This window comes from Palaemon carinicauda, chromosome 10 (assembly GCF_036898095.1).
Source record: "Palaemon carinicauda isolate YSFRI2023 chromosome 10, ASM3689809v2, whole genome shotgun sequence".
NCBI classification, from domain to species: domain Eukaryota; kingdom Metazoa; phylum Arthropoda; class Malacostraca; order Decapoda; family Palaemonidae; genus Palaemon; species Palaemon carinicauda.
Window position 1 is genome coordinate 126739310 of NC_090734.1, and position 15404 is coordinate 126754713.

The 15404-nt window shown below is 37.9% G+C and overlaps 1 protein-coding gene across 4 annotated transcripts in view; it reads right to left on the reverse strand.

The window, feature by feature from the left end:
• Positions 1 to 78: 78 nt before the first annotated feature.
• Positions 79 to 15404, reverse strand: part of LOC137648729 (uncharacterized) — a 95101-nt gene continuing 79775 nt past the window's right edge. For 3 of the 4 annotated variants that reach the window (XM_068381787.1, XM_068381786.1, XM_068381788.1), the window contains exons 8-10: positions 14840 to 14992; positions 13085 to 13159; positions 3511 to 4030 (exon numbers count right to left, since the gene is read on the reverse strand). In XM_068381787.1, coding sequence (XP_068237888.1) covers positions 3758 to 4030; positions 13085 to 13159; positions 14840 to 14992 — 501 coding nt within the window. In that variant the 3' untranslated portion in view covers positions 3511 to 3757. Of the gene's footprint in view, positions 600 to 3510; positions 4031 to 13084; positions 13160 to 14839; positions 14993 to 15404 lie in introns of those variants that run through there. The other variant, XR_011045690.1, reaches the window with a different exon arrangement.

Here is a 15404-nt window from a genome sequence, read left to right on the forward strand (position 1 = left end):
ATGAAATTAGCAGGTATCAAAACAGTTCTCATTGATGATCCAAGTGAATTCTGATAAACTTATTGACAGCGACTCCTGAATATGTCCGTTGTAACCTACCGTTAGGTAATTAATATTTTAAAAAACTAATTTTACCTGCATTGGCCCCATATTTTGAACTACATTATAAAAATGTATAGACATTTGAGCTCATGCTTTAAAATATAGAAAATGTATAGACACCTGAGCCAATGATAATTTAAAATTGTTGACAGCCAATGCATTACAGTAATTGATACCAGGTATGTTTCAAGATGTATTGAAATTGCACTGCTAATTACAAACCATATACAGTGCTGTGCAGTTGATACTGTAATGATCAAAAGGCATAAATATAATTCTACCTTATCACAATGAAATTTTAGTATAAATTACATATTTTGTAATATACTTGACCCAAGTATACCAACATCAAATATATTAACATTTTACTTGAGCATTTTGTATTACTAAATAAAATCTCAACTTACATTAGCCTGAAGTATAGTGAGCGTAACTAACCTCTTGTGAGGAGGCACAAGTCCTCAACACCATTGATACCGAAAATAAGCATTTTGCAACTGAAAAAAAAATCTGATAATACAAATGGATACAGTATTAATATGTACATACATACATATACAAAGGCACTTCCCCCAATTTTGGGGGGTAGCCAACATCAACAAAGAAACAAAACAAAAAAGGGGACCTCTACTCTCTACGAAATATGTATTAATATATAAATTCATCTGGACATTAAATTGTTAATGTATTGCACATCTACCCGTACATTATATGCTTAAGAAAAGTAATAGGCACTTTTTTGGTATAAAGCACCAAGATAATTCCAATCCAAGAGTATATGGTCCCTTTTCTTATCAAAATATAATACCTTCTAAAGCTATATTTGTGCCTTCCTGTTTTTTCAATGTATAAAACCTGTATTTCTTTTGAAGCTCAATAATGTTTAGTTAGCAAATGAAGTTGTGCATCTGACAGAGAAATTTGTCACCAAAACATTTATATAGACAACTATAAACAGCTGTCAAAATTATGTGGATGTAGGCAATCCTGTATGAGCAAACAAAAAAATACTTTATACCCATACCATTAGGAAGATATCTCTACTACCTAGCAACAGAGCCTATTTATGTAATTACAGAAAATTCCCTTTTGTAGTACAGTACTAAACAAATTTTAACTAAAAATCTGGAATTTTTCACAAAAGTACTATACAATAGTCAAAAGATTTTTTTTTTCATTAAGAACACTAAACTGTTTTAATAAAGGTAAAATTTTCTTGCATAAAAAGAATATTTAGTATGTAGCTTGAAGCCAAACCTACTCAGGCATGGCAAAGCCCCATACCTATTCTTTCTACATGAGTGGTGTTATCTTATGTATTGATTACAGCTGAAAATAAGAATTACAGAGAAGGGTTGCAGAGTGGCAAGAAACTTTGGAGAGGGGTGGCTTGAGGGTAAATATGGATAAAACTGAAGCTATGGTGAGCAGTAAGGAAGGTAAGACAGGATAGACATACATGAAAGAGGCTCAGTTATAAAACAGGTAGAACAATGAGATACTTGTGATCTACTATAAGTCAGGAAGGAGGATGTGAGGTCGTAGTCAAAATAGGATAAAAGCTGGCTGGGGGAAGTGGAAGGAGGTAGCAGGAGTGGTGACTAGTGATAAATGAATTCCAATCAAGCTAAAAGTCAAAATCTATAGAACAGTAAGACAAAAAAAGGAAGCAAAGCTCAAGTGAACAGAGATGAGAATCCCGAGGTGGATTATGAGAATATCGCTGCTTCAAAGATTGTAAAATGATGAAATAAGTAGAATGACAGGCGTAGTAAAGATAACAGGTGATAATTGTCACGATAGTGTGGGCACCTGTTGATGGATGGTGAGGAGGGCTGGGGAGGAACCTGTTAGGGGGAGATAATCAAGAGAGGAGGCTGAAAATTAAATGGAGAGATAGTTGAAGGATGATATGGAGAGATGGTTGGTGGAAGAGTATGCCTTTGTTACAGGGCACATCAGGCAACCATCCTCTTAATGTAGGGATAATGGTGGTAAAAAGAAGAGGTGTTATTTAATTCTCATGAAATGAGAATGGAGCATTTTTGATAGTGAAATATAAACATAAGTACTGAGATTCTCTTTAAAACCAACAGAATTTTTTGTTTTGAGAAGACCAATAAGGTGGGACACCGAAACCAATACCTTTCAGACTAGAAGAAAAATTGAAAAAATAAGTTAGGGTAAGTAACTAAAAAGATATATGGTAACAGACTAACCTCATAAAAGAAAAGCTACATTGTCCAGGATAAATAGGTGATGGTTGAAAATTGAGTGGCGTTTGAAGTTGCAGGTACTGAAGATAAAATTGAGTATCTGGAGTTGCAGGTATTAAAGATTATCAAAATTGAGTGTTTGAAGTTGCAGGTTTTGAAGATTATTAAAATTGAGTGTGCCTGAAGTTACAGGTATTGAAGATCATTAAAATTGAGTGTGCCTGAAGTTACAGGTATTGAAGATCATTAAAATTGAGTGTGCCTGAAGTTACAGGTATTGAAGATCATTAAAATTGAGTGTGCCTGAAGTTACAGGTATTGAAGATCATTAAAATTGAGTGTGCCTGAAGTTACAGGTATTGAAGATCATTAAAATTGAGTGTGCCTGACGTTGCAGGTATTGAAGATCATTAAAATGAGTGTGCCTAAAGTTGCAGGTACTGAAGATTATTAAAATTGAGTGTGCCTGAAGTTACAGGTATTGAAGATCATTAAAATTGAGTGTGCCTGAAGTTACAGGTATTGAAGATCATTAAAATTAAGTGTGCCTGAAGTTACAGGTATTGAAGATCATTAAAATTGAGTGTGCCTGAAGTTACAGGTATTGAAGATCATTAAAATTGAGTGTGCCTGACGTTGCAGGTATTGAAGATCATTAAAATGAGTGTGCCTAAAGTTGCAGGTACTGAAGATTATTAAAATTGAGTGTGCCTGAAGTTACAGGTATTGAAGATCATTAAAATTGAGTGTGCCTGAAGTTACAGGTATTGAAGATCATTAAAATTGAGTGTGCCTGAAGTTACAGGTATTGAAGATCATTAAAATTGAGTGTGCCTGAAGTTACAGGTATTGAAGATCATTAAAATTGAGTGTGCCTGACGTTGCAGGTATTGAAGATCATTAAAATGAGTGTGCCTAAAGTTGCAGGTACTGAAGATTATTAAAATTGAGTGTGCCTGAAGTTACAGGTATTGAAGATCATTAAAATTGAGTGTGCCTGAAGTTACAGGTATTGAAGATCATTAAAATTAAGTGTGCCTGAAGTTACAGGTATTGAAGATCATTAAAATTGAGTGTGCCTGAAGTTACAGGTATTGAAGATCATTAAAATTGAGTGTGCCTGACGTTGCAGGTATTGAAGATTATTAAAATTGAGTGTGCCTGAAGTTACAGGTATTGAAGATCATTAAAATTGAGTGTGCCTGAAGTTACAGGTATTGAAGATCATTAAAATTGAGTGTGCCTGACGTTGCAGGTATTGAAGATCATTAAAATGAGTGTGCCTAAAGTTGCAGGTACTGAAGATTATTTAAAGTCCATACCAATTGCCAAAGAGAAAAATCCAACATTGATAGATGTCCAGCATAAATGCACATGGCTTACCTACTCCATAAATGTTGCTTTTTTCTCAGCATGAAACTTGAAAGGTTCTCCAAGAATTATTCCTTTTCATTTGATGACCAGTCGTATGTTATATATCGTACTTTCCACTTCTTGGACTCCAAAATGTTTTCTAATTCTTCTTTCTTGTCGGCAAATGTAACATTACGCAACACCCACTGTAAGATATCTTCTGTAGAATCTCCAAAATCTGAGGCATACCAACGCAAAAGTGAAGACAAATGAATGACACCATTTTCCATATCAATCTTGAGAGCCTCGTCTGTTTCCAAGTACGCTTCTGTTGCTACTCTTAACTCGTCATTGATATTCTGTAATTTCATGAAAAAAAAAAACATGTAAATTACCATGACAACAAGACTTCATGCAGTCATAAATATTCAGTATTTATCTTTTTATGGGTTTCAATACATAACAGCACTCTGGGGGGTACTTAAATCCCCAAAAGTTTGTCAATTTTAGTATTTTCAACAACAATATTTACCAGACTTTTCTGGTGCACATTGAACTCTGCTATGTATTTTAGTCTATCGTTGGGCATTAATTACAGTAGTACCTCAGTTTACAAGTTTAATTCGTTCTGGGAGTGAGCATGTAAACCAGTACAATTTTTCCCACAAGAAATAAATAAAATACACTGGATGCCTTTCACATATCCATTAATAAATACATACACTCATTGTAAAAAGTTTGTAATGTAATTTGGGGAACAAATCGAACAAAATGAATACAAATTCAAATTTCCCCACAAAAAAATTTAATATTGACATATTTACTTGTACTTTACCTTTGAGGAGTGTTGTGGTTGGTGTACAGCGAGGTGAGTAAAGGATTAGTGATTAGAGGAAGAATCTCCCATGAGAACTTTTATTTTGAATGGCATTCACTATCAACAGCTGCAATACTTAATTTACTCTTTCTGGACACTTGGTTGTTTTTTTTTTTTACTCTTACACTCAGTTTTGACAAGGAAACTATCAAGAGTTGACTGCTTTATCCTTTTCTTTAAACTGTCATGAACATGCAACTTCACATTGTCAGTAAAAAGATTCGCTATTCGCCCTGCCGAAGCCCTATCTTTTATAAAAGTTTGCATGCTTTCCCACATTCTTAACATCAACTCAGTTAAAATCTTTTCCACATTCTCTTAATACTGCGTCTTATTCAGATCCAATACCATGGCCCTTGTTTTCAAATAGTGTTTTTGGTAATGTTACCATCTTCTAACTGCCTCTCATCAGTCCAGATAAGCAGACACCTTTCAGCGTTAAGAACATATTGTTGTTGATTTGTCAATGACAGCACCAGTTCTGCATCATCTAATGCTTCGATATCTTCTTTATTGTTCAGAATTGTAACTGTACCAATGGTGGATATTGCAGCTTGAATGTACTATACTATTTTTGTAGGTCGGCAGAACAAATAATCTTTTCCAGCCTGCCATCTTCTTATCTTGGGAGCCATTGTCACGATACTATTGATTTTACAATGCAGCACAAAATGTCTATAATGAACAATAGCGATCACAACTCGATAAAACTTTTTTCCCACCGTTATCCCAGCATTAAGAGGCATTGCATCAGACGGAGTTTATAATTTGGCAGAGCATTTTTATGGTCATATGTCCTTGCAGTCATCAGTTATAGGCAGTGGACTTAGCCTTTGACTTGATCGTCCAACTGCAACGCAGCATTTTCCACAGTTATAGCATTGGGCCTAGCCTTTTGCTAAAAAGCATGACTGCAAGGCAGCAGATGTCCTTTTAGTTGTTTTCTACTACACGTAGAACGTACAGTGGTAGTATTCTTAAACTCCTACCACAGGGCAACATAACTCAATAAAGAACATACAGTCACAACTGTACAAAAAACTATTTTAAAGATGTCGCACGAGAAGATTCTTCTAGTGCTCCTCAGATAGTGAAAGAGTTAAGCTTTGAGCAAGGGGGGAGGCTGCAAGCTAATATGAAATAAAATGGCATAAAAAAGCTTGTGAACACTCCATGAGTACATGCAATAGTCTCATTATTACTTGTCGACAAAAAATGCGCATGTGGAGGGAAATTTTTGGTCACAGACTGTAAGCCCATTTGAATTTGTATGCTCCTATACAGATTCCCCGTATTCAAAGTTACTCGTACACCGAAGTACTACTGTACATTATTGCAGTGGAAGTATATGAATATATTACAATTTGTTTGAACATGTAACTAGGAAATTTCAATGATATAGTATTAAAAATGATATTTTAATTATAAAATAAATTTTTGAATATACTTACCCGGTGAATATATAATAGCTGCAACTCTGCGGCTCGACAGAAAACACACTCAAAAAACTCGCGAGCGATCGCTATGAAGGTTGCGGGTGTGCCCACCAGCGCCAACTGTCGGCCAGATACCACTCTTGCATGTAAACAAACCCTTCAATTCTTCTCGTCCCGCTGCGTCTCTATTGGGGAGGAAGGGAGGGTCATTTAATTTATATATTCACCGGGTAAGTATATTCAAAAATTTATTTTATAATTAAAATATCATTTTTAAATATTTAACTTAGCCGGTGAATATATAATAGCTGATTCACACCCAAGGCGGTGGGTAGAGACCAGAGTTAATTAAGTTTACAGCGTATAAGCTAAGAGTTTTTTCATTTTGACAGTTATCAATATAACAAAACCAAAATAAATAGGTACCTGGTAAGGAAGTTGACTTAGACGATTACTCTGCCTTGTAAGTCTGTCTTCCTCACGGAGCCCAGCGATCCTCTTAGGATGCTGAAAGACTCCCAGGAGCTGAAGTATCAAGGGTTGCAACCCATACAACAGGACCTCATCAAACCCCTAATCTGGGCGCTCTCAAGAAATGACTTTGACCACCCGCCAAATCAACCAGGATGCGAAAGGCTTCTTAGCCTTCCGAACAACCCATAAAACAATATTAAAAACATTTCAAGAGACAGATTAAAAGGATATTGGAATTAGGGAAGTGTAGTGGTAGAACCCTCACCCACTACTGCACTCGCTGCAACGAATGGACCCAGTGTGTAGCAGTCCTCGTAAAGAGTCTGGACATCTTTTAAGTAAAATGACGCGAACACTGACTTGCTTCTCCAAAAAGTCGCGTCCATAATACTTTGCAGAGATTTATTTTGCTTGAAGGCCACGGAGGTTGCTATATCTCTAACTTCGTGCGTCTTAACCTTAAGCAAACATCGGTCTTTCTCATTCAAGTGAGAATGAGCTTCTCGTATTAAAAAAATCTGATAAAATATGACAAAGCATTCTTTGACATAGGCAATGAAGGTTTCTTAACTGAGCACCATAATGCCTCAGATTTCCCTCGTAATGACTTAGTACGAGCTAAATCGAACTTAAGAGCTCTAACAGGACATAATACTCTTTCCAGTTCGTTGCCTACGATCTCTGATAAGCAAGGAATATCAAAAGATTTAGGCCAAGGATGAGAAGGCAGTTCATTTTTGGCCAGGAAACCAAGTTGAAGTGAACAAGTGGCTTTTTTCTGTAGAAAAGCCGATGTTCTTACTGAAGGCATGAAGTTCATTGACCCTTTTAGCCGAAGCCAAGCACACTAGGAAAAGTGTCTTGAGGGTGAGATCCTTCAGGGAGGCTGAATGTAATGGCTCAAACCTGTCTGACATGAGGAACCTTAGGACCACGTCTAAGTTCCATCCAGGAGTTGCCAAACGACGTTCCTTAGAGGTCTCGAAAGACTTAAGGAGATCTTGGAGATCTTTATTGTTGGAAAGATCTAAGCCTCTATGTCGAAAGACCGAAGCCAACATGCTCCTGTAGCCCTTAATCGTGGGAGCTGAAAAGGAGTGAACCTTTCTCAGATGTAAAAGAAAATCTGCGATTTGGGCTACAGAGGTACTGGACGAGGACACAGATGCTGACTTGCACCAGTCTCGAAAGACTTCCCACTTCGACTGGTATACTCTAATGGTAGAAGCTCTCCTAGCTCTTGCAATCGCACTGGCTGCCTCCTTCGAAAAGTCTCTAGTCTTGAGAGTCTTTCGATAGTCTGAAGGAAGTCAGACGAAGAGCGGGGAGGCTTTGATGGACATTCTTTACGTGGGGCTGACGTAACAGATCTACCCTTAGAGGAAGACTTCTTGGAAAGTCTACCAGCCATTGAAGTACCTCGGTGCACCACTCTCTCGCGGGCCAGAGGGTAGCAACCAACGTCAACCTTGTCCCTTCGTGAGAGGCGAACTTCTGCAGTACCTTGTTGACTATCTTGAATGGTGGGAATGCATATAAGTCCAGAAAAGACCAATCCAGTAGAAACGCGTCTATGTAGATTGCTTCTGTATCTAGGACTGGAGAGCAATAGATTGGTAACCTTTTGGTCAACAAGGAGGCAAAGAGGTCTATGGTGGGTTGACCCCAAGTAGCCCAAAGACTCTTGCCCACGTCATTGTGGAGGGTCCATTCCGTGGGTATCACCTGACCCCTCCGACTGAGACAGTCTGCCAAGACGTTCAAGTCCCCCTGGATGAATCTCGTCAACAGGGAGATGCCTCGAATTCTTGACCATAAGAGAAGGTCCCTTGCGATCTCGAGCAGCGTGAAGGAGTGTGTGCCTCCTTGCCTGGAGATGTACGCCAAAGTTGTGGTGTTGTCTGAGTTGCCTCTACCACTAAGTTTCGAAGAAGCTTTCTAATATCATCAAGGCCAAGTGGACTGCTAATAGCTCCTTGCCGTTGATGTGCATGCTCTTCTGACTTGAGGTCCACAGACCCGAGCATTCCCGACCGTCCAGGGTCGCACCCCAACCCAAATCCGACGCGTCTGAGGACAACACGTGGTTTGGGTTCTTGACTGCTAGGGATAGTCCCTCTCTCAGACTGATATTGCTGTCCCACCATTTCAGGCATGCCTTTACTGGTTCGGAGACTGGGAATGATACCGTCTCTAATGTCTTGTCCTAGTTCCAGTGAGAGGCTAGATGGAACCGGAGAGGCAGAAGGTGTAGTCTCCCTAGTGAGACAAACTGCTCCAGGGATGAGAGAGTCCCTACGAGACTGTTCCAACTCCTGACTGAATAAACGTTTCGTTTCAGCATTAGTTGGACTTCAAGCAGGGCTTGACTGCGAATCTCCATCCCCAAATATAGAATAATCTGGGATGGGATCAGTTGGGACTTTTAGGTTGACCAAAAGTCCCAACTCCCTGGCCAGACTCAACGTCCAATGTAGATCCTGCAGACAGCGAAGACTGGACGATGCTCTGAGAAGCCAGTCGTCCAAGTACAGGGAGGCTCGGATCCCCGATAGATGGAGGGATTTTGCCACATTCCTCATGAGCCTCGTAAACACGAGAGGCGCAGGACTGAGGCCAAAGCACAGGGCTCGAAACTGGTACCCCACATTCCTGTAAACAAACCTCAGAAACGGTTGGGAATCCGGGTGTATAGGAATGTGGAAGTATGCCTCCTGAAGGTCGAGAGAGACCATCCAGTCACCTTCCATAAATGCTGTCAAGACAGCCTGGTAGACTTCATCGTGAAGTTTGTCTTGACAATGAACACATTGAGCGCACTTGCCTCTTACGTACTCCTGCAGTGAACATGGCTGCCAAATCATGGAGCCATCCCTGAGGGACTTGTTCCTGCAGAGAACGTGGCTGTCAGATCATTGGAGCCATCCCTGAAAGGCTTGTTTATGCATGACATAATTGTACAGCAAAACTTCAAAGGTTCGAAAATAGCTGTGAAGTCGACCTGTAAAATCTTGGAGCGTCTCATGGCCAGGCGCCAGGGAGAGTCTATGAGGTTTGAGAAGTCTATCTGGGCAGAGGCAGGAACTCCCAAGCCGAGAACTTCTCTCGTGTCATATCAGACTCTCGCTCTATAAGCCAGTTTAAAAGAAGGGAAAGCAAAGGCTGTCTCCCCCAAACTCCTCCTGGTGATAAACCAGTCGCCTAGCAAACGTAAAGCTCTCTTGGAAGAGCGAGAGAGCACTAGCTTATAAAACAACAGCTTCGAAGTAGCTAGGCCTAGTGTAAGCTCTGACGTTTAGGCGAACGAGGAGCAGCAGTTACAAAAAGATCCGGACAAAGATCCTTAAAAATCAGCATGATTTATTTAAAGTCCATAGAGGGCTAAGCAGCTTTAGGCTCCTCTCCGTCTGACAGAGTCCTCAAGGGAATATCAGTAGGAGGGGGAACAGCAACTTCCTCATCTGAAGGAACCTTGTCCGACAATAGCCGAGTCTCAAGCAAGGGAGAGACCTACCGTGGTGGCAATGCTTTACAAGCAGAGTCCACACGCACTGGTGCATTAGTAGCGGACCAGGACGCAACGTCATGTAACTGCTTGACAGTCTGTGAACTGTCAACAACAACAGGTGCGTGAGACCAGGACGCAACATCATGTAACTGCTTGACAGTCTGTGAACTGTCAACAACAACAGGTGCGTGAGGACGCACAGCGTCCACTCGAGACTGCTTTGACCGCCTAGACTGAGCAGTCAAAACAACTCTAGAATGCGGAGGTTGACGCTCAGCGTCAAAACAAGTCAACTCCGATTGTTGGCGAACGTCCTGAACGTCAACAGGAGCATCAGCAAGTGGCCTAACGTCCAAAAGTGGCTGAAAATCCACACGACCGCATCGAGTGTGGTTCTAAACAACCTGACTGACATGACTTGGCTACGCCAACGTCAACAGGACGCACAAAGGAACGTTAGGGTGGCTGAAGGCCAGGATCTCGATGAGATAAACGGCTAGGCTCAACGGACTTATCGGCAGAATAGTCTTCCATAAGGGAGGCAAGCTTATTCTGCATGTCTTGCCGTACAACCCATTTAGGATCAACGGGAATGGTTGCGGTAATAGACGAGGGTAACGTCTGTGACCGCAAAACCTTGCCTACAAAAAGACTCTCGGAGTCTGTGTTACGGTTTTGTTAGGCGGCGAGCAGTCTTCCGATGACTGCATAGGGTCAGAGCCGTCCTAAAAGTTAAAACCAGGACGCTGGACCTGTCCTGAAAGGACTGACTTTCGCTTAAAGGGCCTCGAAACCTTGTTCCACGGTTTCTTATGCGAAAAGCCTTCGGATGACGAGGAGAAAATCGTCTCTCTCGCCTTATGGTAGGGGTGATCTTGGTAAGATACACCTGATACCATAGAGGGAACGTCTGTTCGCTGATCAAGGCCTCTCAAACCCATAAGTCGTACGACATTACTTCTCCCCTGGGCTTGGGAGCTTGCAAGAGGTCCCAGACTAGGCGAACGACAGGCACGAACAGACGAACCCTCGGTCGCAACACTGATAACACTTTGCGCAATATCACTTTATCACTACGATTTTCTGTTTTGCACTTATTTCACTGAAATCGAATTTTTTAACAATTCACATTAGGTATGAATAAAACTGATTTCTACCTGAAGCACGCAATTCTACCCTCATCAAAAGGTTGTAATTGCGAAATCAGTCGTATAATGTAAGCATATTAATACCAGCAAAAAAACAGTAAACATATTTTAAGATAAAAAAATCAGTGGCTGGGGAGGAGACTAAACACTAGTTCATTCAAAACTACGTTTTCAATCTTTCACCGTACAGTGCCTTGGGACGAGAATAAAAACTAAAAACGTTTTATCCTTTCTCCCCGTACAGAGACTAGGGACGAGAGTAACTCGAGAACAACGTTACTCGCTTGGGACGAGAATAAAGATCGGAACGTTCTCTCTCCTCTCTCTCTCTCCGTCTCTATCTCTCTATCTCTCTCTCTCTCTCTCTCTTGATTTCGCACCTAAGAGAAGAGCCCACTTACCTTTCGTCAATAAACAGGTTATTTGACCAAAGGAAAAAACTGAAAGGTTTTTTAATTAAAAGTTCCTTTAAAATAGTCTTTAAAACATTTAAGCTTTGAAAGAAAAAAGAACAAAACGTCAGAATCGATTTACTCTTTCTGCAAAGTGAAACCGTGATACTCTCTCTCTCTATCGTAACGATAGAGCGCAAACTGCGTAGCATAAATAAACTACAGTAAACGTTAGTTCATCTTTGAAACAGTACGAAGACTATTCAAAGAAAAAAACTATCATAAAATATTTACTAAAAATATTTCATTTAATAAGTTTTAAATCATTAGCTCTGTAAAAGTTATTTACGATTGAAAAGGGCTCAACGTTGTTTAACTTCGGTTTCCAAGTTAGGACCGCCTACTCTCAGGAAAGGTCGCATATAAACAAAACATTAAAATTTATTTTGATGTTTATTATAAATGGAAAGCTAATCGAAGAGGCCTAATAAAGGCGGTTGAGATATAAAATATATAGAGGAAAATCTATAATTAATTTATAACGTGATAAGATAATTGCTAAAAGCCTAAAACACACTTCCGTCTAAGGGAAGGGTCGGCCATTTAAAAGTCAAAGAAAGTCCATACTCTCTCTCTTGTCATCAAAAATTAAATCTATCCAAAAACGAGTTCAAGATTTAAGATGAAGATAAAACACCTGCACTGCGAAAGCTCAAACCAAAATGAAGTACTTCACCAAATATGTTGAGAAAACTCCAGGTTCTACAGCGAGTATTGATACGTCTTGTCGTCAACGTCGACAGAGAAGAATTGAAGGGTTTGTTTACATGCAAGAGTGGTATCTGGCCGACAGTTGGCGCTGGTGGGCACACCCGCAACCTTCATAGCGATCGCTCGCGAGTTTTTTGAGTGTGTTTTCTGTCGAGCCGCAGAGTTGCAGCTATTATATATTCACCGGCTAAGTTAAATATTTAAAAACTAATCTTTAAACGTAACTGAAAATTCATCTGTTTACAGGAAAGTGTGCATAATTTTCATGCTCATTAACAATATGCTAATCTCAAGAAGTACACAAGACAGTGAATAAAAAGGGCTATGTCACAGCCTCAGATTAACTGAGAAAATTTTAGCACTTGTAAGAAGAATCCTATCCATAAAAAATTTACTTGGATATTGCAAGGTTGAAATTCATGATCACAAAGTATTTGTGGAAAACTCACACTACATGCTTTAACTCTCTAATATGAATAGTACTAATATGTTGGATCTTTAATTTTTCCAACAAAGTATCCGTGGCTTCATAATCAAATTAAAGTTTTCCCTACATTACAATTTCTTTTACTAAAATTTCCACTCATGAATTCATTTTAAATCTTATATACTGTAAAGATTTCTCATGGAGCAAAGGATTTAAAAGTAAGAAATTTTTCTCAATACAATATGGTTTAATTGATACCCTTACAAATCCTGACTGAATGATTTCCTTTCCTAACAAAATGTCTTAAAAAGTAAACACTTTAGTAAGGACTGTATTGATATAAAGTTTTACAGCATAACTAATAGTTCTGCTTGACTTACCTCAGCACTATAGGTTTTGATTGGAGGACAGCTTTTTGCTCCACAATTCAGTGCAAAATGGATCCTTGGATCAACCTGGGGAAGACCACGAAATAATATAGTAATCGACAAATACAAATTGAAATTACTTACATTGTGGTACACTTTATGTATACTGTTTAAAATGTCTTATGGGAGATACAAAGGAATTAAGGTGACTAATTCAATGTTGCATACTTGTCTGCACAACTTCATCATAAAAAAATAAGTGTCACAATGGATGATAAGTAAAAAATACACATTTTATATTAATTCTATTCTCCATTAAGCACAATGATAATGTTAAAAGTCTTTAGTAGTAGAAAGAAAAGTGCTACACTCTAACAATGTCGGTGTAGATCTAAATAAATATACCTGTACTGTAAAGGCACTAATCAACGTCTTAATAATTTTAAAATATAAAAATGATAAATCAAGACTTTAATAACCCTAATAAAAATGATTGATACATTTTAAGGCTAATAACCAAAATTTCAACTTGTGAGACACAACACCCATACACCCAATTCCAATGTGATACACTGTAACAGCAGGAATATTTTCTTTTGATATAATTTAATGGCATTCTTTTCCTATGTAAAGTATCTGAACTTCATTTCCAGCTATGCAGCATGAAAACTTACTATTGTATATGCAAAATTATATATATGAGAAAGGAATTGGTGTAAAATGGCTTTACATGATTACTGAAAAACTTAAGTACAATATAGATAAAAAAGGTAAGTGAATTGTGAAAAAAATACCACGTAGTTATGACCTAATAATGTCAAGTTTTTCTAACTTCTGAAACAGATGTAACTATCTGGAATGCATCTTAACTAAAATGATTGAATAAACCTAGTGGTCAAACTTTTGCAGCAAGTATAAGAAATGTGTTTCTCCAGAAGTTCAGACCAAGTTAATTATCGGGACAATACTGTATAGGTCCCAAATACTGCGCATTATTTTACAACTTGAAATCAAACATTAAATGATTTAGCAGTGCACAGTGTTAAACAAATAGGTTTACTTCAAATAACTATTGTCATACATATGGTATGTCAAACAAATCAAAGTTATTATAAATCAGTCTACTGTACATGGACTAAATTTATTCTTTTACGGAAAAATCCTGCCAATACTTTAAGGGAAAGATTGATGATACTGTTTTTCTTTTAAAATAAAACAAACTATATTAAAGAAAAAGTAAGCCTGTCTGCTTTATATTTTTATCAAACAGATATTCACACAATGACACTACCATCAAAATTGCAGGCATCACTACCTTGTTAATTTATTGCTTATGATAAAAGCGAGGATTAATTCTTTCAAAATTCTTCCTCTAACAATGGGGAATTTCAGTTCTTTTCATTAAAGGATAACATCCTGAGAAAAATATTAAAAAGCACAAACACAGTACAGTAGTATGATACTGTGAATAGAAATTCCAAAGTTATAGTTTTATAATAAACTAGATCTGATCTCATGAAACTAGATCTTTTTAACCTACCTTTATCAGTTGTAACTACAAAGAACAGTTACTACAATTATTTCAATAAACTAAAAAAAAAAAAAGGAACAAATTTCAAGGGCACTATCTCTGTAAAAAGCTTTGCTATTTTGACCACTAGTTCTAACACACATTTCATATAAAAAGAAAAAGAGATACTAACAAGCTTGCTTTATGGTCTTATCCCTGAAGTTGATTGACAACTCTCAAAACAAAAAAAAACCTACCTGAATAAGACTAAAGGAACGTCTTGGGTCAGATTTTCCGAAAGGAACAAAGAGCTGTACAACGCCTCTCTTGTTTGCTCTTAAAATTCCATTTTCAATTTCATTCAGACTGAAACTATGCCCTCCAATCAGGTAGGATGTTTTATCAAAGAACTGAAAGAGATGCATTCTCAAATGAATAAAGCATTACTGTATACTGAATGTCACAAATGGTTATAGTAAGCTTTAATATACACAATTAATGTACTATAACATTTTAATTACATACCAATAGTAATCATCACAAACAATATTTTATAAAAAAAATAAATCCATGATAATCACAATACTTTCTTATATACATATATACTCTGTACAGGTAATTTGTATGAGAAAAGCATATTGCACATTCATATATCATTGGTTACTCTTAAAGTCTATAACAGGTAAATAGTAAATATGGTATTGATATACTGTAATGGAAATTTTATCATAAAAACAAGCAGTACTACATACATAATCCTTTCCAAATAATCTCCAAAAACACAATGTGTTTCCATATATTGTAAAGTACGTACAGTAAGTA